Source organism: Canis lupus, chromosome 14 (assembly GCF_048164855.1).
Source record: "Canis lupus baileyi chromosome 14, mCanLup2.hap1, whole genome shotgun sequence".
In the NCBI taxonomy this organism is placed as follows: domain Eukaryota; kingdom Metazoa; phylum Chordata; class Mammalia; order Carnivora; family Canidae; genus Canis; species Canis lupus.
Window position 1 is genome coordinate 51,318,091 of NC_132851.1, and position 27,741 is coordinate 51,345,831.

Sequence of the window (27,741 nt, forward strand, 5' to 3'; positions counted from 1 at the left end):
CACTGAATTTTGCGAATGACATATTTTGCTATAAAGCTGGTCTCATTTTTTCCCCAGACATAATCTATTTTATCATCTGGCTTTCTTTTCTTTTTTTTTTTTTAAGATTTTATTTACTTGTTCATGAGAGACCCACAGAGAGAGGCAGAGACACAGGCAGAGTGAGAAGCAGGCATCCAGAGGGGAGCCTGATGCGGGACTCAATCCCAGGACCCCAGGATCACGACCTGAGCCAAAGGCAGATGCTTAACCACTGAGCCACCCAGGCGCCCTATCATCTGGTTTTCAAAAGTAACTGGTTGCTGTTTACTGAAGTCTGATGGCATCTGTGGACTCCAAACCACTGAACTTGCAGTCATCCTCTGAATTTGCCTTAATAATTCTGCAAAGACAAACTGCTGCCCAGCTCTGGCAGAGAGGGTAGGCCTGACTCTGCCCCGATCTCTACCTCCCTCTTCTCAGTTTCTCTTGCTGTAGTGTAGCCAACTGACCCATTTTTGGCCAATGACATTAGGCAGACATTTGCTGAGAGAAGAGCTTCTGGAAATCTTTTGCTCACCTGATAAAACGGGATATACAACTGCACTGTCCCTGTTCCTACTAACTACTGCCCCCCGCCCCTCCCCGAGTAAGACTCAATGACCAGAGGCACAGAAGCCCCCTTGAAACGATTAGCATGAAGATAGAAGCCAACACAAGGCAAAGGATGAAAGAGCAGAAAGGACCTGGGTCCTCAGTGGCATTGCTGAGCAGTTAAATCCATACCAGCAGCTGTCTACACCTGGACTCCTTGCTGTGCAGACCCCGAGCTGGGTGAGCCACTGTAGCCAGGTTTTCTGTTATTTGCAGCTGAACACGTTCCTTACTGATAGACTAGCTGCTGCCTTCTTTTGGGGATGGTTCTTCTCTTTCCCTTCCCCAAATCCAACCACCCCGTACAGGTTGAAGGAACCGGCACAGAATGGCACCTTCTCATCAGGCACAGACTTACATAACCCAACAGTATTTACAAACTAAAGAATAATACAAGCTGCATACAAACTACATTACACGGCTAATTCAGAATACTGCTGGGAAATATCCCTTCACTTCTCTGCCGAAGAACTTCTTGGGTCTGCGATGTCATATTTCCATGAGGAATCTATTTCCTGCTTTCTTTGGCAGTGTTCAAAGTTAGGCCTTTCAGTTGTTAGGATACAGCCTGTTGGTTTCAAGGGCTTCAGGTCACATTCTCATTCCGTAGAGATCACAGACATACAGACCCATGATAAATCTCCCAGGACTCAATTTTATTCGAATTGACTGAAAACTTACCTGTTCTTCAAAAGTTCTTCTGCTTTTTATTTATTAAAATTAAAAATTTTTTTATGTAGGGGTGCCTGGGTGGTTCAGTTAGGCACCTGCCTCCTGCTCAGGTCCCAATCCTGGAGCCCTAGCATCGAGCCCCACATGGAGCTTGCTTCTCTCTCGCCCTCTTCCCCTCTCCCGGCTTTTGGTCTCTCTCTCTCTCTCTCAAATAAATGAAATCTTTTTAAAAAATAAAAACAATTAAAAAATTCATTTGAGAGAGAAAATGAGTGTGTACACATGGGGTAGAGGGGATGAGGGGCAGAGGGAGAGAAGCAGACTCCCCACTGAGCGCAGAGCCCAATGCGGAGCTTGATCCCGTGACCTTGAGATCACCACCTGAGCCGAAATCAAGAGTCAGACACTTAACGGACTGAGCCACCCAAGCACCCCAAGTTCTACTTTTTAGTGATGAGTTTTAGAAAATATGTGTGAAAGCAGTGATTTACCTGATTACCTTTTTAAACTTATTTGGCATTTTCCCCAGGATATTGAATGACATACTGCTTATTGAGCAAAACCAACAATCCAGGCAGTGTGCACAACTGGGAGTTGGGCTACTTGTAATTAACCAAGTTAATCATGGGCACTTAGGGGATAATTTTATCATGCTAAACTAGGCAACTGCCACTGCCAACACCTCGACTTTACGTTATTTGAACTTACTAAAACAACAGCTTTAGACTTTCTGGATATCTTTCTTCAACAAGACATACATGGCTTAACAAAATAAGCACAGCACAAACACATGCATTTCCACACACTGGTAATAATCAGAGTAACTGGAAGTTGTGGAAATATAGCATAAAAATACAGGAAATAGAAACTGGAATCCACAGATTAGGGACTAGAATGAAGCATCTCTTAGGTTTAACTGGTTCTGAGACTCGATTTTAGTTTCCTGTGGCTTCAAAGGTGTGTGCCCAGGTACACATCTGCTTGCGGAAAACCCTCGCTCCAGCTTCAAGGGATTCCTGTTCATCAGAGCTCTGCTAGGGCACTCACATATGCTGAACCTTGGTTGTCTAATTTATAATGCAGGGATAACACTTAACACCACAAGGATCCTGTGAGGATTAAAAGGTGACATACATATGTGCATATGTAAAAATTCTTATAACTTGTACTATCCTGTTGACTTAGGGTATTGTTACTATTCCTAACTCCTGGTAAAATAATGGGGAAAATTCTGCTGGAATAATCACGTGCAGCTTCTCCATTTTATAAATCTATCCTCTCAGCATTCTTTGGTTACTACTGTATTCGCAGGAACAACCGCCTCACAGAGGACTATTGTCGCTGAATTGCTAGAGATTAAGGATTTGAGGAAAAGGAAATGAGGCTTTGCCAATCTCTAAGGACCCAAGGAGAGCTGCAAGGACACGTGCAGTAAAACGTTGTAAACACATTCTTTTCCAGTTTTAGTAAGTGGAACAGGCCATCGGTTGACCCTGAGAGCTGGAGAGTAGCAGTACATCTCACAAAAGCAAGATGAAACAGGTGGTCAAGCCCTGGGCTCATGATCATGCATGGAACTCGTATTTAACGAGATGCTGAGAATCAATAGCGTGTTTGACCATGGCCAAATAGAGTTGTAAAGGCTATTATTTTTCTTCTGTGAAAGGACACTAAAGACAAAACCGCCAAAGTTCACAAAGTGTTGACCATTGAGATCTCATAGAGGTGGCTGCTGTTACAATAGACATTTTCAAGCTACTTTCACAGAGATACACATGCTTTTAATGAATCCCAATTCAATGATGAACAAAGGCATATTCTCTCCAGCTCCCTATTATTTTGAAAGGTATGACTGACCAAACTGGACTCTAACAAATGAAAGGCATTACAGCAAACTCCTGATGGAGGAGTTTTAACTGATCTCTAACTCTCTACTCCCAATGCCTGGTAAGCCTGGAAGCAAACTGGATCTGGATGTTGGTCAGTCACTACACATTTCATAGACAGGGACAGGGGTGAAGGTACTACTCTCATTGGTTTCTACGCCTTTGGAGAGGGACAGTCACAGTATAATTCAAGTCTGAAGATAATTCCAAAGTAATTTTTTTCTTTTTCTAAAATGTATTTATTCATGAGAGACATAGAAAGAGAGAGGCAGAGACACAGGCTAAGGGAGAAGCAGGCTCCCTGTGGGACCCCAGGATCACAACCTGCACCAAAGGCAGACAGACGCTCAACCACTGAGCCATCCAGGCACTCCCCCAAAGTAATTTCGACTGCATAACAGAATGCTTTGCTTTTGGCCTTTTGTTCTTTGGGGAAAATATGTCTAATTTAGAAGAGGCTAATTTTTAAAATGGAATTACCAATGTCAACATATATTAAAATTTTTTTGGTAAATGTTCAAACCTTTGAATCAGTCACTCCAAGGTGGAGTCTATTCTAAAAATATAATGCAGAAGAAGGCCTTTATGTCCAAAGATGTGAATTTCAAGGTTATTCATGACAGGAAAACTGGGGTGAAGTAGGATTCATTCAAATAATCATGTAGCATTATAAATAATATTTATAAGACATTTTGAGTCCACAGAGAGTAGTTATAAATGAAAATAATAAAAATATATGAAGAACACTATTTAATTATATGATACATGCCTAGAAAACTGCTAGAATGAAATACAATAAAATATGAAATGGGTACTATAAAAAAACTAACAATGACAGTCTCCGATTTCAATGAATTCTACAAGCCTCCATAATGTTTGGGTTTTTCTTCAGTAACAAAAATGATCTTAATTGAAAACAAAATTAAATGAGCTCACATTCCCAGAACACACATAAACTGCATGCCAGCTGAAATTAATTAACAAGGATAAGAAACGTCTAGAATTTAAAACCCACTGTAGTTTGTCCAAAAAGCTAACCACCTGACAATGCATCACTAAGTGCAAAATAGTATCCTCATGATTTCAGTAGGTCATTCGTACCTATTTATAATTTTGCTTTTTGTCAGGGAACTAGGTGGAACAAAAGTGAACTTATTGTATTTTTTTTCTTCTCAGTGTTTACCAGGGTAAACACAATCTTTGAGATTCTTTTGGATCAACAGTCTATCCTTAGCTCAATCCTGAGCAAAAAAAAGAAATAAAATCCATTTGTCTCCACTCCAGAATGTCACTTTGGGCAAAGTAATAACTATGTCATTTATATACTACACATTGAGCCATAGTTACATTATTTATCAGCTCACGAAGTCAATAATTAAATTATAATGTATTCATAGGCTACAAACGTGAAGGTACCTTTGTTCGTTTTTTCCCTTTCAGTGGAAACTGCATGGAAAATATATGCTTCTAATTATTCAAAGTAAAGAGCTGAGGGCTCGGTCATGTGGATGTTCTTTGTTCCTACGCATTTTTATTGACCTGACTTACACGGGCCTCTTTCATATTAGTCTGCCTTCCTGTACTTCACAAACCATCAGACAGACCACAGGTTTGTAGGCTCCTTAGGGAAGGGGCGTTAACTTTCTCATCACTGCAGATGTCCTTATTATGGCACCCAGCACAGCATTTACAAAAAGGTACTTGACATGATTCCTAGGGAATCATCATAATTCTCTACTTCTAATGACAGTGATGATCCAGGTAACCTTCGTTTCCTGAGCTCAGGGATGGGGTGAACTCAGAGAAGCCAGGATAGAGCCTAATTGCTGAGTGTAAATCCAGACAGAGAGGAGAGAGCTGGTTTTGAGCAAGGTGAAGAAGGGTGCCTGCAAGCCTGGCCCTGTGTGAAGGAAGAGCCACGCAGGAGATTCCGGCTGCTGGGAAAGCTGGAGAAGAAATGGGAGGTGCCTCCTGCTGTCCCTATAAAAACACGATAAAACCTACACTTCTAACACCTGTGGAGTGGGAGTCCTGCTTGCAGACGAGTTGCAGGGAGAATACAGAGGCTTGTCACGGGGACAGTCTAGCACAACCCATAACGTGTACTGTCCTCAGAAATCCTGACAGTTCCTAATGCTTGTCACTGATCTATTTCTGACAGTTGATCCTTATTATTCATGGATTCCGTATTGCGGAGCCACCGACTCATTAACATTTATAACCCTCAAATCAAATGATTCTTGTACAGGGTACAAAAAAAATTTCTTGTGCAGAGTGGAAAAAAAAATTGAGGTCCCAGCTGAGGTCAAACAAGGCCAAACTGCTCGTTTCAGCTCTCACACTGTAAACAAGAATCCCCTTCACAGTCTATTATTGCCACTTTTTTTTTTTTTTGCATTTTTTTGTTTCCTGTTGGTGATTTCACTGTTTAAAATGGTCCCCAAGCGTAGTGCTGAAGTGCTGTCTAGTGTTCCAGCAAGAAAAGGCTACCTGTCTTACAGAGAAAGTGTGTGTTAGAAATGCTTCACTCCGGCAGGAGTTACAGGTTGTTGGCCTGAGTTCAGTGCAAATAAATCAACAATACGTATTAAATAAAGTGTCTGTAAGCAGAAATACACATAAAACAAATACACATGTACCGATTAATGAAAATGTGATCAGGAACTTAAGTCTGTTGCCCCTAAGAGCAATGGTTCAGTACTCACTAATTCAGTGTCTGCATTACCACAAATAATGGGAACGAACTGAATTTGTGTCTTCCTCTGTTGCCGTTTCACCGAAGGGGAAAACAGACTAGAAGTAACCTTTATTAAGGGCCAATTGTGGGTCAAACACTGTGCTAGACAGTTAAAATACATTCACTCATGTAACTCTCACAACCAGCTTGTGAGGTAGGTAGTATCTTCATTTTACAGATGAGAAAACTGATGCTCAGAGAGGTTAAGTAACTTTCCTTAGGTCACAGAGCCACTGCCTGGGAGGTGACTGAGGGAGATGATATAATCAAACTGAACATTTACTCTCAGTCTCAGGGTTTTTGTGACGGCAGGATGTAAGTATAAAGGGCAATGTGAGAAGATGACAACTGGGACACTCGGCCAAGGGACAAAAGATTCCCCTCTAGGCTGGACCATCACCTCTCCCCATTGGAGATCCTGAATAGGGAGGGACGGGGAGAGAGGTGGGCATCCACCTGTGTGAAGGTTCCCCTTTCCCATAGGACACATTCTAATCCACTCTTATTCATTAATTTACTCAACAAGTGTGTATTGAATACCTACTATCTTATCCATAGGACTATTTAGACACTGGGGATTAAAAACTGAACAAAACAGATAAGAAGCACTAGGCTCATGGAACTTATATTCTAGGGACAGGACTGAACGATTGAGTCGTATGGCTTCAGGTTAGTACTTAAAGTACTGTGGCACTCCAACTTTTATTAATACCAACAAATACCAGTAAATGTAGGAATATTTCCATTCTGACTCATAAAACTGCACTGAAATAGCCAAGGAGATAAGCAGCAGCCAAACTACCATGCCGCTTGCACTGTACTGAGTGCTCGTGTTTTCGAGGGCTTCCGCTTCCCAAGGTAAAATAGATATTCTGAAAAATTGTCCTGCTGCGAAACATTATGTGCAGATAAATGGAGCAAAAATTGGTCCATCAATATCGTGATTAATCGAAGGAAACGATGTACCTCCAAAGTCACCTGAAGTCCTTTTAGAACAATGGTTCTGAACCTGGCCTGGACATTAAATCACCTAGGAGTTTTTAAAAATCCTGATGCCCAATTAAGCCAATTACATCAGAATTTTGCAGTAGAACTCAGGCATCAGAATTTTATAAAACTCCCCAGGTGATTGTGACATCCAGCCAAGGTCAAGAACCATCGCTTTAGAATGTGTCGGAGCACACAGTGTGTGCCAAGAGTTGGTGGGTCCAGTGTTCTATTTCACTCAAAACTGCTGAAGCTGGTGGATCTGAAAAGTTACCTAGCTTCCTAAATTTCCTCTCCATACCCTCCTCTCTTCTGCTCTCCACCCTCTGCTGGGAGGTTGACGGCATCATTTTTTGAGTAGTCGCAAAGAACCCACCTACGTGGATACCTTCTTGAGTCTAAACTTGTCTGTTTATAGCTAAATGTTTAAAAATAAATAAAAAGATTTTTATTTATAATGAAAGAGCCAGAGAGAGAGAGAGAGGCAGAGGGAGAGGGAGAAGTAGGCTTCCTGCGGGGAGCCTGATGCAGGACTTGATCCCAGGACCCTGGGAACATCACCTGAGCCAGAGGCAGGAGCTCAACCACTGAGCCACCTAGGGGTCCCAAGTGTTTTGATTTTTAAAAGGAGTTCTTACTAAGCTGAGGCTACAGGTGAAAGCCAAAAAGGACATACATGAATTGCAAGCAAAGGGTTTTATTATTTCCACCAATAAGTCTTCAGCGGTCAAGCCTAATACCCAACATGTACCCAATACTAATCATACTCTTGGCCAATCTCTGATTTGGGTTTATGTTTCTCTTTGGAGCCAGTCTCTCTGATTTGTTTTTAATGAACCAACCAACATAACCCCAAAACATTTCCTATATATACAAGGAAGAAACAGACCAATAATTACTTAATTTGAGTGTCCTTTGGGTGCCTGGGTGGCTCAGTCTGTTAAGTGGATGACTTCCACTCAGGTCATGATCTCGGGGTCCTGGGATCATGCTCTGCATCAGGCTCCCTGCTCAATAAGGAGTCTGCTTCTCCCTCTCTCCATCCATGCTCTCTCTCAAATTAATAAAATCTTAAAAAAAAAAAAACTAATTTGAGTGTCCTTTGATTCTAAAATATCCTCTATACCTGAAAGGTGCTATTAGAAAAAAAAAAAGTGTGTGACACAGAAGATGGAAATATTCCATGCTGTAAAGCAAAGTGAACCCTCTGGCCAGCATCCTGGGTGGCTCCCATGTGACTGTTTGCATTTGGCTCTGGGATCTCCTGGAGATGGAGCAGAACTCCCTGTCCTAAAATACTTGAAGAGCAAGAACAAGAGGTAGATGAGTTTTCAGGGATTTGTTTATCACAAAGTCATCCTGCCATTTTGTTTGCATAGACCTAAATACAGGTTTCAGATCTAACTTGGGAGATACATAAGGCAGTATTACATTTGGATTGTTCAAAGTAAGACATCGACCTGTCAGGGGCACTTGGGTAGTAGCTCAGTTGGCTGTGTCCAATTCTTGATCTCAGCTCAGATCATGAACTCAGGGTTGTGAGATTGAGCCCCGTATTGGGCTCTGAGCTGGATGTGGAGCCTGCTTAAGATTCTCTCTCTCTCTGCCCCTCCTCCTCTCCCTCTTAGAAAGAAAAAAAAAAAGACATCAACATGCCACAGTCTAGTCACTTACAAACTAAATTGTATAAGGGTTTATAATGCTAGTAACAATAAAAGCGGAAATGAAACAGCATTTAATGAGACTTTTCTATGTGCCGGATACCAATGCTTTTCATGTATTAGCTCACTCATGTTCCCTAAGTGGCAGACATTAATATTATACCTGCTTTGCAATAAAAAAAAAAAAACTACGAATCAAGGAGGTTAGGGTCCCACAAGTAGTTAAGTGGCAAAGGGGGATTTGGCTCACGGGGTCTGACTCCAAAGTTCACATCCTTAACCATTCCACTGTATTTTGTCACGTGTATCATTTTGGCTGCTGGGTGACCCAGAAGTCTTAAGAACTGAAGACAATTGGTAGGGTCCAGCCGGGGGTGAGCCTTGGAGACCTATCAAGCCCACGGTCACCAGGGGGTTATGGCTGTATCCCCTACCCCCTAGGCTAGACCTGGAGGAGGCCACTGGGTTTGGGCTGATACATAGGATAAATTGGGATCCTAAAGCATCTGAATAAACTTCATCCCAAGAAAACTTCATCAAGAAAAGGACAACCATCTCCTGGTTAACACGGGCCTTGAGACGTGGCATTATTCTTGCTTCTTGCTTATTCGCGCTCTACGGGGGAATGCCAGGTGCAGCTCATGCGTCTGGGGGTGCAGTTGGGGGAGTGGACTGAGCAGAGTTCATCATTTATAAAGTTGCTGGCCGAGCTCTGGAACTCACGAAGGGTGAGGGCTGGGGAGAGAAAACCATCCTTCTTCGTGCTGGGGCAGGAGAAAAGGGCAGCAGGCAAGGCCAGGCCAGGCAGAGAGAGCAAAAAGCAAGAGGCCTCCGAGGAGGCAGGAGTGAGGGAGGCTCGCTGCCCCACATCACAGCTGGGTCCCAACGGGCCTGCCCCAGCCCTGGCAGCTCTCTCCTGGTGAACCAAAGGCTTGGTGGTGCAGAAAGGGCCAAGCTGCATCCGCTTCTCCCTCCTGCTCTCAAGGGCCTCCGGCTCTGAAGCTCTGGCCTGTCCAAACTCGAGCAGCGTCTTGCTCTGGGCCGGCCTGCACTCCCCAGCAGGGCTGGGCGTCTCTAACTAGCAGCCCGTCCCCTCGCCTCCTCTAACTGGGAGCGGCCTGCCGCCTCAGCATTTCATTCTGGGTCACAGGCGGCACAGCCTCCCCAAGGGGGGGTCCTTCGGAAGCCGGGGCTGCAGGGGAATTGCTGCAGCTGCTACTGAAGTTCACTTTCGGGTTCCTGTTCCCGGAGCATGAAGTTCTGAAAGCTCCCAGGGAGAAGGAGCGGGCTTTGCATCCTGCAGGCTCGGGCTTCCCAGACAAATTCCTAAAGCCTCGCTTCTGTGTGGTCTCTTTCAAAACCTTCTGAATGTTCCAGTAGATCTATTCCTTGATAAAATTTTCTCCCTCGCTTGGGGTCAGGCCAGAAGAGAGCAGAACAGATGTTAGATCTAAAGCTTTCCTGATTCAACCACTTGACCGCTGGCCGGCTCATCTGTCGTGATGTAAATGAAATGTCTTTGAGCCTTTCTCACTCAGGGAAAAGACAAGCCTCCGAGAAGGCAGGAGACGTCCCTCCTTCAAGAAAAACAGCATGAAAGAAGGGAGTGATTGAAGTCAGCTGCATTTCTGCCTGTCAGAATATTAAAGTATGCTCTTTTTTCCTCTCAGAAAGTCAAAATGGATTATTCTGGAGTCCTCAAGCCCCTACAAGGGCTTGCCTTCTTTGGCAAGTCATCACCTGACTGACAAAACGATGCTTCGATCCCTAAAGAGTAGGCCTAGGATGAATCACAGCTTAGATGTGGAGTAAATATTATCCCAGGCGGGAAAACGGAGGCCAGAGTGGTGCTGGGGGCAGGGCCCAGGCAGGGCTCAGAGCTAAGACTTCAGGTGAAAGCGAACACTCGAGCGTGTTGACAGTTAGCTTAGTGATTTTCCTCCTCCTTCAGTCCACTCGGAGTTACCCAGAGGCCTGGCAAGTGATCAAACACCACGCACAACCGTTATGCTCCAAGAGGTCCTGTTCGGGAAAAGATTCAGGCCAGCTGCTCCCAGCACCCTGGCCCTCCAAAGCCTCTGGGCTGCAACTGAGGAGACTCCCCAGTTTGGACCTGGAAGGAGACGCAAGACTGAGCTCAGGTATCCATGAGGGGGCCCCTCGGATGCACTCCTGTAAGAAATACCATCTTCCATTGAATGTAATAGGACATTTATTATAAGGTACATCACCTTACCACAAAGAGCCAATAAACTAAGACGTCAACTTTGTTATCATAAAGAGTTTCTATTTTATGCTCATTGAAAGAACTCTTTTAGAGCTATTGACACAGGAATCTATCATATACCCCCCTCAATTCATCAAAGAGAAAAATATAAGCAAGATAAACTCATTAAAGTCTTTTTTTAAAAGATTTATGAGACAGTAAGAGAGAGAGCGAGAAGAGAGACAGTGAGAGAGAGGTAGAGTCAGAGACAGAAGGAGAGAGACAGTGAGAACACAAACGGGGTGAGGGGTAGAGGGAGAAACAGTCTCCCCTCCCCAAGCAGGGAGCCCAATGTGGGGCTCGAACCCAGGACCCTGGCATCATGACCTGAGCTGAAGCCAGACACCCAACCGACTGAGCCACCCAGGTGCCCCTTGACTCTTGTTTTAAACTGTTCATTTTGAAATAACTCTCTAGGTTTACAGAAGAGAAAGTGCAGAGAGCAGATGCTATAGGTCTACGTGCCACACTCTGAACAGCAAGCCTATAAGATACCTAGATTTACACACCAGAAATGCGGTTTCCTGGCTGTGTGATGGCTGACCTTCAGGGCCTTATCTGGAAACTGGAGGACTCCCCTTACCTTCCAAGGCTGCTGTGAGTGGCAAAGGAGCAGACATCCACAGAAGCCCCCAGTTAACTCTGAGTTACCGACAAACATCAGTGACTCACCACCTACAAGGCCCCAAGGAGAGCTCTTGCCCCAAAGGAGTTTAGTCTAGTCAATGACTCTTGACATTTGTTTGGTGCTACACACTTCACAGCTATTTCGTATCTGTTCTTTAATTTGACCTTCGCAATTAATTAAATGTGTCATTTCGAAGTTTTGAGGGTGCTGCTTTTTCACAGGAAACTCTACTTGGAACGTGCCGGCTTGTCCTTGGCCCTCCTACTGTAAGTGAGTAAAGCCACAACCGTATGAACGTGGCTCTGTCAACACTGGGTTACTAGGTCTGTCTCACCAGGTCTGAACCATTCTTCCTTTTCAGACACAGAACTTCTATGCCACCTCAGCCTGCTTCTGGGTGCGGCCCGGTCCACAGCTGGCTCCTCTCTCTGGTGACCTCTCTGGGTAGAGGCACTAAGTGGGGCGACCCCCTGCTCCAGCTGTTCCTTGTCAACCGCACCAGCCCTCCTTTGTAGAAGGGTAATGTCAATTCAATAAATAAGCTTGTTCAAAGGCTCCAGATCATTCTGCCATTAATCCAACTTGAGATAGAATCCAACTTTTTCAGGGGCACCTAGATGGCTCAGTTGGCTCAGGTCATGATCCCAGGGTCCAGGGATCGAGTCTCGCTTCTCCCTCTGCCTGTGTCTCTGCCCCTCTCTGTGTGTCTCATGAATAAATAAAATCTTAAAAAAAAAAAAGAGTTCAACTATTTGAACTCAATACACCATGAACTATTTATATCAATTTGAAGTAAAAAAGAGAAAAATCCTTCCCTGCTCCCCCACCCAAGATCAACCCTGGCTTTCTCCAGAGCTCTTCACTCTCTTTTGTACGCTTTGTGGGCTAGTGGGGTGGTGGGTCTTATCCACCTGAAAAACTCACCCAGAAGAGCCTTGGGAAAGCTTTCCTTAGACCTTTCTAGTCCCTCCCACCCACCTTCCTGAAGAGTAAAAGGTCTCACCGGGAAATCTTCAGAATTGCCTAAAAATAAACTGACAATTGTTTATACAGTCACAAGCCTTCTCCCATCTCAAATCTTTCTAACAGTGCCACTCCTGGATCTAAATTACAAAAAAAAAAAAAGGTTACATTCATATGTTCCCTGGCTTAAAAGTTCTTTTGACAATTCAGGTTCCTTTTTAATAGCTGCTAAAAACAAGAGGTTGTCTTACAATTAAAAACACAGACGAGGTGAGATCATTTGTGGGGTAGCTCGAGGTAAAGGAAGCTCCATAATCTTATCCACTGTGGGGAGGAATTTAGAATGAAGGCAGGCTGGCTGGCCTTGGGCTCCGTCCAAGAGAGTTTTGTCACTAAACTACTGAAAGAGAGCCTTATAAGGCAGCTTCTCGTAGAAGGCAAGTGTGCAGTAAACCCAGGGGGCAGGCTCTAGGGGAAGGATGGAAATCATATTTAGTGGTGTCAATAGATGCCTGCTTAGCTCAATCATTCTATCTCATAGCTCTAGAATATCAAAGATTTTAATTTTTTAAAAGGACTTTATTTATTTGAGAGAGAGAAAGAGATAGAAATAGAGATAGAGAGAGAGAGAGATCATGAGTAGGATAAGAGGCAGAGGGAGAAGTAGACTCCCCGCTGAGCAAGGAGCCTGATGCGGAGCTCGATCTTGATCCCAGGACCCCAGGATCATGTACCTGAGCCGAAGGCGGGTGCTTAACTCACTGAGCCACCCAGGCACACCAAGGATCAAAGATTTTAAAACTTGTAACAGCCTCTTCCACATGCTTCCCTTCCTCACTTGAGTTCTCTCTCAGCTCTCCATGAGAGAATCTTTCAAACAGAATGCTCTGGCCTCCCAACAGGAGCAGTGTTGTTTTTTTTTTTTTTTTTTTTTTTTTTTACGAGCAAGTTCTTCCTACTGGGTAATCTAAATGTGCCTCATGGCTACTTAATTCCAGGCCGTTTAATTCCATCTCCTGAGGAATTGTAGAACGGGTCTGGCACCTTCCATTTAATAACTCATTCCCCAACCATGAAGAAACATTAACTTGTTCTTTGGATTCCTTTCCTAGAAAAAAAATCTTAAGTCCTTTAGACCTTTTTCCAAGGCTGCCTATTAGCTTTTCTAAAGCTTCTTCGGGTTTTCAAATCTTTCCTGAAATGTAGTGATTAAAACTAGATAAAATAAGAAGGAACCAAGGCCCTCAGGTTTCTGTGCTCAAGGAGGACAAAGGAGGCCAGAAAAAATATTTAAAGTATTTCTATTGGGCTGGGGTAGACTTTTTTGGGGGGATGTGACTTTTTTGGTTTCTGATTTGAAAGGAGAGAGAGGAATGGGGATTGTGGAGAGAAAGGAAGAGCTTCCAGAAATGAGCAAGGGGCTGTAATTCGGGAGCAGGGCTGGCTAATGAGCTAGTGACGTGAGGGCACTTTGTAAAGTGAGGCACAATGGGCTCCTCTATCCCAAGGAACACACAGCTTGTCATGGTAGGTTAGGAACCCAGATCTGACAATGCTTCTAAGATCTGAGAAACTTAAGGTCTTGTGAAGAAGTCTAGGCATCTCCTGTTGGGATTACTTTAATAGCTTCCTAATGGGAGTCTGACTGCAAGTCTTGCCCCTTTCCAATCCATTCTAATGGTTGTCAACACAGATTTTTTTAAAAAAGATTTTTATATATTTATTTGAGAGAGAGAGAAAGAGCAAGCAAGTGGGGTGAGGGGCAGAGGGGGAAGCAGACTCCCCACTGAGCAGGGAGCCCAATGCAGGGCTTGATCCCGAACCTAGGACTCTGGGATCATGATCTGAGCTAAAGGTCGACACTTAACCGACTGAGCCACCCAGGCGCCCCTACCAATACAGATTTTTAAAAAACATAAATCCAACAGCAGCACTCAATAGGTTCCACTACTCTTGGGATCACCTCTAAACTTTGATGCATCTAAATTTCTCCATCACTGGACTCTGCCAACGGTCCAGCTGCCAGCGAACTGGATAGTTCGCTCTCTCTCCGCAAGGCAGCCCCATGGAACCACGTGCTAGTCCTTCCACAGCTGATACCCTTCTCATCTCCCTTCTAAGTCCATTCCAACTCCCATGCCAGCTCTTCTGCAGCCAGTTCCTGTACATTCTTGTCTCAGGACCTTATTTTCCCAGGAATTCTTTCCTGGCTCTTTTCCTACAAATCTGGGTTAAGGATCCCTCTCCTCTGGGCTCTGGGACCATCTTATTGTAGAACTGTGTCAGTTTAACAAAGTATTGCACGGACTTCCATTCCCCCCATCCCTGCAGATAAACCAGACCATTAATAATTTTGGAATCCCTGTTTCAACTTTTGATAAAGTTCTACAATTCTGACACCAGTGCCAATTCTTTGACACCAGCAGGGTGACCTAAAATCCTTTTCTGACACTATCTACCTGGAGATAGCATAAGATCCCACAGCTCAGTCCCACAGGACTTCAGATGCCTATTGCAAGTCCAGTTTGCCACCTGCCCTTCTGGTTGCTTACCGATTGGTGGTTCCAACCACTCCCTCCTTGGGTTCAATTAATTTGCAAGTGTGGCTCACAGAACTCAGAGAAACATTTTGCTTAAAAAACTATTGGTTTATTATACAACAATACAACTCAGGAAGAGCCAGACAGAAGAGATGTGTAGGGCAAGGTATGGGGGAAGGGGTATAGAGCTTCCATGCCCTGTCCAGGAGGGCCACTCTCCCAGCATCTCCACATGTCCACCAATCCAGAAGCTCTCTGAACCCGACCCTTCTGGGTATTTGTGGAGGCTTCATCACTATGTATTATTGATTCAATGACAATCATTGGTGATTGAACTCAATCTCCGGCCCCTCTGTCCTCCCAGGAGATAGGGGTGGGTGGGTGGGTCTGAAAGTTCCCACCCAATAATCAAGTGGTTGGTTCCACTGGCAGGCAGCCAGCACCCTCCTTGGTCCCAAAGTCACTCATTAACATAACAAAAACTACCCTGATAACTCTCCACACTTTATTTATTTATTTATTTATTTATTTATTTATATTAAAGATTTTATTTATTTATTCGAGAGAGAGAGAGAGAGAGAGAGAGAGGCAGAGACACAGGCAGAGGGAGAAGCAGGCAGGAGCCCAATGTGGGATTTGATCCTGGGTCTCCAAGATCACACCCTGGGCTGAAGGCAGGTGCATAACCGCTGAGCCACCCAGGGATCCCTATTTATTTATTTTTTTGTTTCACTCTCCACACTTGAGAGATTCCAAGGACTTTAGGAGCTTCGCTGCAGAAACAGGGAGGATGATCACACATACATTCATTATAAATCACGATATCGCAAGTTCATAACTCATTGGCGGCTGGTAATAGGACATGGACATTTAAATGATGGCCTATCAACATTAAAATGAGCTTCTCAAAGACTGAATGTTTAAAATCCATCAAACAGGGATCCCTGGGTGGCGCAGCGGTTTGGCGCCTGCCTTTGGCCCAGGGCGCGATCCTGGAGACCCGGGATCGAATCCCACGTCGGGCTCCCGGTGCATGGAGCCTGCTTCTCCCTCTGCCTGTGTCTCTGCCTCTCTCTCTTTCTCTGTGTGACTATCGTAAATAAATAAATAAAATTAAAAAAATAAAATAAAATCCATCAAACAAAAGGAGTTTCTGAAAACCACAATCTTTTACTGAAGCTTTTTCTATTTGCAGAACAGTTTCTGCAGCTCTGAACCTAATCCTTACCACAGTGGGGACGGAGAAATGTTGGGATTTGGGGGGTGGGGAATGTGATTACCTAATGTTAGAGTTCAGGATAGCCGGGGAAGGGAAGAGGAGTCAACAGTCAGATGTATTCACTGGCCTGGACTTGAGGAAGGCACAATATACAAGGAGAAAAGAGAACAGGCAGGCAGGAGAGTCCATACCCTGCATTTCCAAATGGGAAGGCTCTTTCTTACATGGATTCTTTTGTTTAATCACAAATATTTACAAAGTGTCCAATTATCCACCAGCCACTGTATTTTTTTTTTTAATTTTTATTTATTTATGATAGTCATCAGAGACAGAGAGAGAGAGAGAGAGAGAGAGAGAGGCAGAGGGAGAAGCAGGCTCCATGCACCGGGAGCCCGACATGGGATTCGATCCCGGGTCTCCAGGATCGCGCCCTGGGCCAAAGGCAGGCGCCAAACCGCTGCGCCACCCAGGGATCCCGCCACTGTATTTATAAATACTTATTATAAGGTGGAGTCCGTCTTCTTTTAGGATGCTCCTAGTGGGGGTGGAGGGGGGAGACAGACATTCAAAGAGCCCTTTGGAGACCATGGGGAATGCTATACTAACTAGCAGAGCTTGTGTTTCCCTCAGGAATTCTGGTCCCTTTGCTGAAATCCCCACATGGATCCTCTGCATGGCGTGGCCCACCCCACTTAACACTGCTCATCCACCCCTAGCCTCCATCCCATTTTCCTGTGGTGCATTCTTCACAGGACATGCTATCAAATGAAAAGGTTTGTTTCTGTCTAAAGCTTAGAGTAAAAGCCGTGAGAGAGGGATCTTGTTTATTTTATTTCAGGCTGCTTGCCCTGAGACTAGAAGAATGCCTGGCAAATTCATACACTCATTCAACGTATGTTTAAAACACACTTGATGTAGGCATAGATCAGGAGCAAAAATGCCCTTTCCTCATGGAGCTTACTTTCAAGTTCCATAATGACAATGAACATTTATTGAGTGCTTGCTATGGATAACCTCCACAACACTGAATCTTTAAAAAAAAAATTTTTAAGTCTAAATTCAATTTGCTAACATACAGTATAATGCCCAGTGTTCATCCCATCAAGTGTCCTCCTTAGTGCCCATCACCCAGTTACCCCATTCCCCCCCCTTCTGCAACCCTTTGTTTCCCAGACTTAGGAGTCTCTCATGGTTTGTCTCCCTAATTTTTCCCCACCCAGTTCCCCTCCTTTCCCTTATAATGAGTCTTAACAGCAACTCTGAGATAGGTCTGGTTAGAATCGTTTTATTACAGGCGAGAAAACCCGGTCCTAAGAGGTCAAGCGACTCGCCTAAGGATAAGTGACAGGGTTGAGATTCACACCCAGGAGTCTGGCTCTAGAGCTCAGTGTCTTACTATTTCTGCTAGAACGCCTCTTGCTTACATATACACAGTATGTCTGCAATAAATACTGTTGAAAAATGGCTGGATGCCTACAGAGAACCAAAGGAGGAGAAGGACATCATTATGGGGATAGAGGGTGGGTGGAGAAGGACAGGGGTGTTAAGGAGCTTCATGGAGAAAGGGATATGGGCCAGTTCTGGAAGGCCTGGCGTTCAAAGGGTGGAGAGATAGTGAGGGTGAGGGTGTGATTGCAAATAATAGCAAACAGCAGCGCTTACAGTGGCTGGACCATAAGGGGGTTGGAGAGGAGAAGCCAAAATAATACAGTTATGGTAAAGAGCCTCGTATGCCCAGCCAGGTAGTTTGAACTTGGTCCTAAAAGCACTAAACAGAAACGTAAGACCACTGGAAATGGAATTGCCAAGAAGCTCAGATTTAAAAGACCACAAACAAAAGGTGTTAACCAAGAAACGGAATAAAGGAGCACCATATTCTCTTCCAACTGTGTGATTTTATTATAGATCTCAGCACGTCTATAATAAGTCCTTATTAAACTGAACTGTCAAATCCCCTCTTCCAGTTACTCATGACATCAGGGACCTCAGTAAGATCTAACGGCACTAAATTTGTGATGGCAGTTCCAAGGTTTGAGATTATTAGCTCATTACCTCTGGACATATCTTCAAGAAGATGGCTTTGCCTCTTATCACAGGTACAGAAAACAAGCAGAGGAAGTTCTTTTCCTATATGGTTAAGTGGTGATCTCAGAAAGGAAGGGGACGATTGGGAGTGTCTCCAGGGCTCTAAGGAAACCACTCAGGGAGGAGCGGTTGCAACCTGTATGGATCCTTTTATTTTATTTATTTTATTTATTGTAATTAATTAATTAGGATACTTTTAATTAGCACGACCAGATCTGTTGGTGCATCCTTGGCTGTAGAGACACCGTGCTGATGTGTGCTAGATGCTCAATAAACGTTGGCTAACGAGATGAACAGCAATGCCCCCTTCCTCTAAATACTCAAGGAAGCATAACTCAAGTTTCTTCTTGGGGTGGAAATGGCTGGAGAAAGCTAGCAAACGCATTTCCTATTCTTTGCAGAGCCCCAGTACCAAATGGCACAGAAATAAACGGCACTCTGTCCGGCTTGCCTCTGTAATTGTCAAAACACATCCACGTCAGGAAAAATGTATTAACATGTATGGCTTTAGCCCCATTTGTCTCTGTTGTAGAAAAGTACACTGGTAGGCTTCACATTCTTTTCTGCTTTCTCTGGCATTCCTCCCATAAATGGTCCCAGGCCCTAGACCCCATATCTCTAAATTTAGATTGGGAAGAAAAGGCTAATTTATGTCAGGGTTTTCCGTTTTAGATGCTAGTTCTCTTAACATTCCGTGCCACCCCCCCCCCCCCAACAAAAAGAAAAACAAGGTCCGCATCTTCATGGGGTTTGCAGTCTGGAAAGATGCTAAGGAACAGGGTGTACATGGAGGTGATAGGAACAGTTCTACAGGACTATCAGTCTCAAGATCTTATAATCCCACTGTGCGTTTAGGGATGCACATAGCAGGAGAGAAAAAGGGATAAAACCAGCTACCGGCCAGAACCGGCAACAATGCTTAAACAATCACCAAGCTAACCTTCTGCTCTGATAACCAGGAATTTGAAGGACTATGGGGAAAAAGTCCCCTTGGAATGTTTCTAAGAAAATCTCAGTATGTGGAATGAGTTTTTAAACCCCACACACTTCTTTCAGGGTAGGACTGATAAATGAGATCCAAAAGAAGACATGACCATTCCTGTTGGAAAAGTACTGTGAATTAGTCTGGGTGGTGATTTTCTAAGCTTAAGGTGACCATAATATAAAGAGTCAACCGTAAGTTACACAATTCAAGGCTTTCGGGGGTGAACTCTGAAATTAGTGACATAGGACTCATCAGAGCACGGAGTTCTGGGAAGAACTCTAAAAAAAGAATTATTTGGAAAGTGTGGAGAAAGCCTGAGCTGTGCTCTAAAGAAGCAACTGCTCCTGTCATTTCAGGAGAACCGCCTCCCTTCCTTTTTTCTACACTGGCAGGGGCCAGGAGAGGGGCTGCCAAGGTTGGCTCTAACTCTCCCTTGAAGTTACTGCCTATGGAAAATGTTATTTCAGACAGAGTTAAAACCTGAGGTTGTTTTTTTTTTTTTTTTTTTCCCCTTCTCCTCCTTACAAGTCCAGACTCTTATTTATTTTCCCCTTTCTTTTATGGCAAGTTTGGACCTGCCCGGAAATAAAACAGCCTCAAAGGCATTCCTGCTGAACAGCGCATCCTGGGGGATGAAGGCCCCAAAAAAGGGGACACGAAAGAACAAAACCGGCCAGAAGGTTCAGGATACAAGCGACACCATTAAAACATTCCTGCAGCAGTTTGTGCTTCTGGCCCACAGATAAGGGGCCAGATTATTCTTTGAGGATCTTTCGTTCGCAGTAAGTGAACGAAACCCAACGTTTACAGGGCACTCGAGCCCATCGGACGCGCGCGGCGAGCGACTCCGCGGGACGCCCTGGCTCGGGCGCTCGTCGCCCCCCGGTCCCGTCCGGCCGCCCCGCCCCGGCCCCGCCGTCGCCCCGAGCCCGGGCGGGAGGACCCCGGAGGCGGCGGCCCCGGCGTTTCCCGGCAGCGGGGGCCGCGCCAGCTGTTTAGCGCGGGCGGGGGGGGGGGGCACCGGGGTCCGCGCACGCTCGCCCCGCCGCATCCTCGCCTCTGGCGCGCGCAACCGGCTTCCAAAATAAAACCAGCAAAAGAAAAGAAAGAGAAGAAAGAGAGAGGCAGGGAAGAGGGGGCGCCGCGCCCCGCAGCCCGTCCGCCGCGCCTGCAGCCGTCGGGGCTCGGCGGGCGCGCTCCGCCAGGGGGAGCCAAGGCCGGGGGCGGGGCGGGGCGGGGGCGGGGGCGGGGCGGGGCCGGGGGCGGGGCCGGCGCGCGTGCCCACCTTGCTCGCAGGTGCCCTTGCTGACCTGGGTGACGGCCTTCTCCCCGCGGCTCTCGGCCCGCAGGCTGGCGGCGCGCAGCTGGCAGCCGCTGGGGTAGGTGACGCCGTCGCTGCCGCACACCGGGTAGCGGCTCTTGCACACGCACACGCCGCTCGCCGCCGAGCCGCCGGCTGCTGCCCCGGCTTTACCCTTCCGCCTCTTGCGGCTCTTCACGCACTCCATGCCCGGCGCGCAGTGCCCCCTGCCGGCGCCGCCGCCCCCGCACGGCTCGCCCTCGCCGCGCGCGCACACCGGGCAGCAGCCGCACGCGTCGCGGGTCTCGCCCAGCGGGCAGCCCCGCGGGGGCAGGGGCGGGCAGGCGGCCGGCGCGCAGGGGCCGCAGGCGTCCGAAGAGGAGGAAGAGGAGAGGGGCAGGAGCAGGAGCAGCACCCCGGCGGCGCCGAGCAGCAGGGCGCGCAGCGGCGGCCGCTCCATGGCTGGGCGCGGCGGCGGGCGGGAGCGCGACTGAGGGGGCCCCGCGGGCCCGAGCCTTAAACCCGGCGCCCCGCCCGGCCCGGCCGCGGGAACCCCTCCCCGGGGCGGTCCCCCTCCCGGGACCGCCCGGCTGCCGCGCGCTGCTGCTGGCGGGGGGGGCGGGGCGTCCGCGGCCCGGGGCAGGGGCCCGCGTGCGGTTCCCGGCGCCGCGCCTCCCCTCCCCGCGCCCCCGCCGCCCACCCCCGCTGCCCCGCACTGCCCCGCGCTGCCCCCCGCTGCCCTCGCCGCCCCTCCGCTGCCCCCTACTGCCCGCGCTGCCCTCGCCGCCCCTCCGCTGCCCCCCGCTGCCCCCTGCTGCCCTTGCCGCCGCTCCGCTGCCCCCTGCTGCCCTCGCCGCCCCTCCTCTGCCCCCCGCTGCCCCCTGCTGCCCTCGCCGCCCCCCCGCTGCCCCCCGCTGCCCGCGCTGCCCTCGCTGCTCTTGCCGCCCCTCCGCTGCCCCCCGCCCCGCCCCGCCCGAGGCCCCCCAAGCTGATGACCTAGTAAAGTCTCCGGGGGCCCCGGACACCCCGCTACTGAAGACGCTGCGGTTGGGAAGCTCTTAACAATCGGTGCTTAAGGCCCCGCATGGGGTTTGGTGTCCCCATTGGCCACAGGCTCGGTGTGGCCTTAGGTGCCAGGCTAAGAGGACAAATCATTGCCAACCCTGTGCTTTCTTATGCCAAGTCAAGTTTTATTTTTATTTATTAATTTTTAAAGATTTTATTTATTTATTCATGAGAGACACAGGGGGAGAAGCAGGCTCCACGCAGGGAGCTCATCGCGGGACTCGATCCTGTGACCCCAGGATCACACCCCAGGCCGAAGGCGGCGCTAAACCGCTGAGCCCCCCGGGCTGCCCCCAAATCAAGTTTTAAGCGTGAGTACAAACACGAGAGCCGTTTCACTGCCTTAGGTTCATTCTGGATTGCGTTGGCTCTCCAGAGAACGGGGCACAGCTGCATGTGCCCACTGGAGGCACCTGCAGCAATTGTCACCATTAATCCCATGAGATTTTTAATCTAAACCACTGGCGTTTCTTCCTCCGTCTTTCTGTAAAGTGCGCTGCCAACTTACCCGTAAAGCCTCTTTTCCTGAGAGCCTGCCCTTCACGTCCTTCCTATGCAGTCATTTAAATTCTTTCCATTTTTATCCAGCGTACAACACTGCCATGTGCATCGTTCTGCATGTCACCTTTTAGTTCTTTAGAGTTCTTTCTTCTTAGCATAAATCCAAGGATTTCTAGGATTGCTAACTCAAAGTGTGCGGTTCACGATGCCACCGGCAGTATATGGATGTCACTCTCATCGTCCTTACTAGGATTCCTGTAAACTTTTTCCTGGGAATTATGCAATCGCAAAATGTAATCAGGGAGTAAAAAACCAAGCATCCTCCTAACCAGAAAACCTAGCAGCACTGCTTTTTTGGCCTCCGATATTCTGAAAAAGTGGCACTTTCGTTTGAAAGGTTACATGTTGACATGACGATTGTAAAACGATGAAAAGTCTTTGGAGAGAGTTTCCTTAAATATTCTTGCCTTTGTCCCACTGTGAGATAGAGTTTCGTGACCCGGTATACAGTCCCAAATCGAAACGAATGCAGATTGCACTCTGATATTTCCTCTTCTGTTGCAACATTATGAATTCATTGGTCAAGGTCCACTAGGTTCATGATGACCCACTCTGACTATCTGCTGTAGTTTTAGGGTCCCCAGAAGCTGATCCTGAGAACAAGGATCCCAGTTCAAGGAGTTTAGTTGAGAGGCCACATAAGGCCACACCAGTTGCACCGGGTTTTGGGGGAGAGGTTTGGGAGCGGGTTAGAAAGGCAGGCGGCGGTACAGGTGCTTATCAAGTTAGCTCCCAGGTGGGTGTGCAGCCAGATGAAGCCCTCAGGCTCTACACGTTTGGGGTGGGGGGCACCGACCACAGCTGTGTGGTGTTTTGAAACCCGGCATCCAAGCCAGCAGTTAGAAAGCAGGCACATGGGACAGTAGAGTTCCTTTGGGGGCCCTCACTGCCCAGTGAGCAGGAGAGAAAGCGGGGTTCTCATCATTGAAGGGGGCACCTGGGCTGTGGTGACAGCGCCAATGCGGAGCACCTGAAAATAGGAACAGACCTGGCTACTCAGAGGAAGAAGAAACGGCAGGAAGATGGAGCCTTTACAAAGAAATTTGGCAACTCCTTGCTTCCAAAAAAGAAGATGTTGCCACCTATTCAGCTTCAGTTCTAGTGAGATGAAACACCTGGGTGTTGGAGAAGGGATTATGTCATTTGCAAATAGAATTTTATGCTTCCTCCTGTTTAATCTTGATACCCTCTATTATTATTATTATAATTATTATTATTTGCCTAATTGTTCTGGTTAGAACCTCCAGTATAATGTGGAATAGAAGTGGTGAGAGTGAGTGACACCTGGGTGGCTCAGTGGTTGAGCGTCTGCCTTGGGCTCACGTCGTGATCCCGGGGTCCTGGAATCAAGTCCTGGCATCGGGCTCCTTCTGCATACCACAGATGAGGCAGCTTAAATAAGCAGAAATTAATTTTCTTCCAATTCTGGAGTCTCGAAGTCCAAGATCAAGATGCTGGGAGGGTTGGTTTCCTCCAAGGGCGTAAAGGCAAGGTCCTCTTCCTACTGTAGACAAGGTGCCAGCCACAAAATACTGAACACCCCCTCCCTCACTAAACAAGACTGCTACTTTATCTAAATAAAAAATTGGGGGAAAAAAGTCTTTTACTTTATCATTTATTATTTTTTTTACTTGGATCTGCCTTCCCTACAGATAAGAGTTATTGAGATAATCAGAGAATTGTTCCATTCAGAGTAAACTCCTGCTTCCTTAGACCTTTCCCAAAATTACTCAACCAAAGTCCAAATTCTGTAATAGGTTCTTTCTAACACCCTCTTAACTGCGGGAACCCCTCAGTTCCATATGGAGCTCATTCTCTCTCCTACAATGAGTAAGAAAGCCAATTATTTGACTATAGGTGTGCTCCTGGTGGCCTTTGGATGAAGGGCAGTGGCACATGAGAGATTTGCCCTCCAGCTCCTTCTTTTCTGTCTTATTTGAGCTCAACATTTTCCCACCCCAACCCATAGCACACCCCCAAACCCTCTGCCAATGGATCCATGTACCTGACAAGCACCCATCTTGGTGGGGCATCTCCAAGACTCCCCGGCCAGCACACTTCAGTGGCATCTATGGGAAGCTCATGGAGCCATGCGGCCTCCTCTGCTGTGTCCCTCTGTGCCCTGCCTCTCCAGCAGATATCTAACTGGAAAATGGAACATCTGTCTCCCTTTTTCTGGAAACACCACAGATACATTGGCTGCTCCCCCCACCTTGGCTTCTTTGGGTAGCCGGGGGTAGGCATGGAAGCGGAGGAGAACCCGCCTGTGTCCTCCACTAGGCTCTCACTCAACCTGCTTTTATAGAGTAGGGGTTAGTGTGCTGGGTGGGGTTGATTGTTGTAGGCCATTTAGCACTGAGGAGCACTCTGCTCCAGTTCTTGCTGGCTCTTTTCTAGAATGTGGGGAGACACATAGCATCTGTGTTTTGGGGGTGTGGATCCTGCTCCATTTCCAGGCACAGGAAAAGTTGTTCTAACTGTCTGTTGTGATAATTATTCATCATCTCTATCATCATTTCATTTTCTCCTCCTCTCCCTCCCCTTCTTTCATCATCGTCAGGAAGTAGATTGTCAGGTGGTGGGAACGGGTGTGGATGATGATTCCAGCCCAGATAAACAGCACATGAAAAGGATGAAGCCAGTGGAAATGATTTTGGCACATCCCAACAACTGGATAAAGTCCAGGATAGCTGAAGCAAGGTGTGTGGGAGGAGAAATGACTCTGGAGAGAAGGCAGAGAGGAGGTGACCAAGGGTTTTGCACACCACGCCCATGACTTTGGATTGGAGCTTTATAGATGACAGTGAGCTGCTGAAGGATGCAGGGGAGACGCAAGATCAGGTTTGCAGTGTAGAAAGGTTGGTCCAGAAAACAGGGATGGATTCACATAGGATAGACTTGAAGAAGGAGTGTAATTTTTACAAAATAGGAGCTACCTTTAGTCTTTGTAGTGTCTTTATGTAAATTAGAAAAAAGCTCCCCCCGCCCCCGCGCCTGCCACCCAGGCAGATGCAGTATAGAGAGAGCAAGACTTGGCATGTAGATGGTGCCTTTGTGCCAAGAAGTCGCCTCTTCCTCCTGGGAGGGGAACCAAGCCTGCCCCAAAATATAGGGCCTAGCAGGTGATGGGAGGGCTGAATTTCAGCCTCACTCGCTTCCTGTGTGCACACTGCACAGACGTACAGGGAGGCCCAGCCCGGTGCCAACATTGTGTGTGATACAGAACTGGCACTGACTTAGAATTTTTTTTTTTTTTTCTGACTTAGAATTTTTAAAAAGTCAGTGGGCGAGAGAGAAGACAGCAGGGTAACTATTAGTGCCCACTACAACTACCATCCAGGCAGGAATCAATGAGGGCTTGAAGTGAATTGTGATGGGAAGGGATGAGGTCCATCCTGGACACTTTCATGAGCAAAAGGGAGTACTGTTCGCAATTATGCTGGGACAAACAGGCATAGATCAAGATTGCCTGGGACAAGAGGGACATGCAGTGACCCTATATAGAGGATGAGAGGTTTTTTTAAGACGTTAATACACAGGCCTCTGAAAGTAACTGTGAGAGGAAGGCAAGAGAAACCTTGACATTTCTGGCCTGGAAGACCTGGTGAAAGCTGCTGTTGGCACACTGTTGTGTTAGGAGACGATGATGAGCTTGATTTTGGACATGCTGATTCTTTATAAAACCAGGTCTATCCTCTTTGGATAGTTCTAGAAAGGTAAAGGGGGGCCTCCCTAGTGATCATATCACATTGTTGCGGAGACACTGCCGGAAATTTGACTTAGAGTCAGCCCTTGACGTCGGTTCTCTCTCTGTTATATGAAGACCCTCGATGATAAAATCTCATTGTTTAATAAAGGACAGAAACCGATTTCTTATCAGCATTCCACATCTGATCTCTTAAAAGAGCTACAGCTATGCAGGGAAATAGCTAATGATATAATTGAAAAGGCATTAAAAGCCTATAAAATTCAATATTAGAGACACAGAACTTGAAGGACTCTCTAGAGGTCATTGAAAGCGAGGTGAAGCTGGAGCATGCCATTAGCCCGGATCATGAGTCATCAGGGGCACAGAGACCCCTAAAGGACTTTTAGAGATCATCAAAGAAGATGATCTCTCTCAGATTCTGCTCTATTATTTGACAACCTTTCAAGATTTTGGAAGGTCACTGAAAAATAAACTAACTTCCAAATACACACAAGTGCAAAGAAAATTTAGGTTTACGCTCTAATCCTCACTATACCAGATATATCACACGAGGCTGTTAAATCTCTGGGAGCTTCATTTCCTGGCTTCAGATTCATTATTTTACACTTTAACTTTGAATTAGCACGGACTTTTACATTTGCATCCCCCTATAAAATAAATTAGAGAAGCATTGCTTCTTGTGACAACAAGTAGAAAGAAATCTCCTTGGGTTATTCCATAATTAGGCTCCATCCTTTTTTGTTATGGGGGAAATGATATGATCATTTGGTGGTAAATGATGCAGTGCCCCCATATTCATCTTCCAGTTGCCCGATTCCATAACTCACCTTGGCAAAGCAGAAAAATAAAAAATAAAGAATGTCTCCTCATCGTTGTCAGAGGCCCGAGACTATCAAACAAGGATGAATAAAATATTTTCAGAGAATAAGTGGTTCAGTCACAAACTTAACTGTGAGGAAAACTTTATGCTTCTGAGGGGGTTATCTGGGTGTCTGAAAGTCTGTGAGGATTTTTATCCCGAGAGCTTTGATCTTTTCCCTTCTGAACAGATCATCAGCTAGGAGGTTAAGATGTTGAGTAGCAAATTTTCCTTCACTGATACTGCTTTTTTCTTTTTCTTTTCCTTTTCTTTTCTTTTTTTTTTTTTTTAAACTTGTTAAGGGAGTAGAATAACAACATTCCTTTCACTGGTGCTAAAGATTCACTTTTTAAAAAGCTGATAACCGAATGACATGACTGTTACTTTATCTACTACAGCAGTGTACCTGGCTGGTGTGTCAGCCTCTTGGGTGAGTAGCAAGCTAATTCCAGTGTTGTCACCATCTAGAGCTATCAAGTTTCAGATCCAAATCCCCAATGCCAGGGCACCTCCCTCATTACTGCCTTCTCATAGCATTAATGTTTTATTAAAATGCTTGTTTTTTAAGAGAAATGTTGATATGCCAGATTAAAGGGAATACTGGAAAAAGTCCCTCTTCTTTTGATTCTTGTTGAGTGGAATTCTCTTGGGTCACTTGAGTATATTCCTATGCCTTGTTGAGAAGTAACATTTTTAGGTTTTCTCCAAGGTTCAGAGGTGAAATTTTTGTCCTCGTGTTACTTGGCCTCGGGTTCTGGAAGCCCATGAGATGTACTTACTGGTGATTGGCTTGATGGGGGGTCGGGGAGGTTCCCCAGTGATTTTCTTATTGCAGAAAAAGTGATCTGGGGATCAGATATTCAAGAGAGGGAAGAGAGGATACAACTCTAGGAGAAAGGAACTCGTGTCTCCTTGACCTTTGGTGAAATCGCTCATGTTCTATGTGTGATCCCAGGTCTCTGGAGTTTGTACGACAGGCTAGCCC

General features: G+C 46.4%; 1 protein-coding gene across 1 annotated transcript in view; it reads right to left on the reverse strand.

The window, feature by feature from the left end:
• IGFBP7 (insulin like growth factor binding protein 7) overlaps positions 1-21,049 on the reverse strand; it is a 69,392-nt gene extending 48,343 nt beyond the window's left edge. The window contains exon 1 of the mRNA XM_072775186.1: positions 20,548-21,049. Within this exon, the coding sequence (XP_072631287.1) occupies positions 20,548-21,022 (475 nt within the window). The 5' untranslated portion in view covers positions 21,023-21,049. The remainder of the gene's footprint in view (positions 1-20,547) is intronic.
• Positions 21,050-27,741: the final 6,692 nt, after the last annotated feature.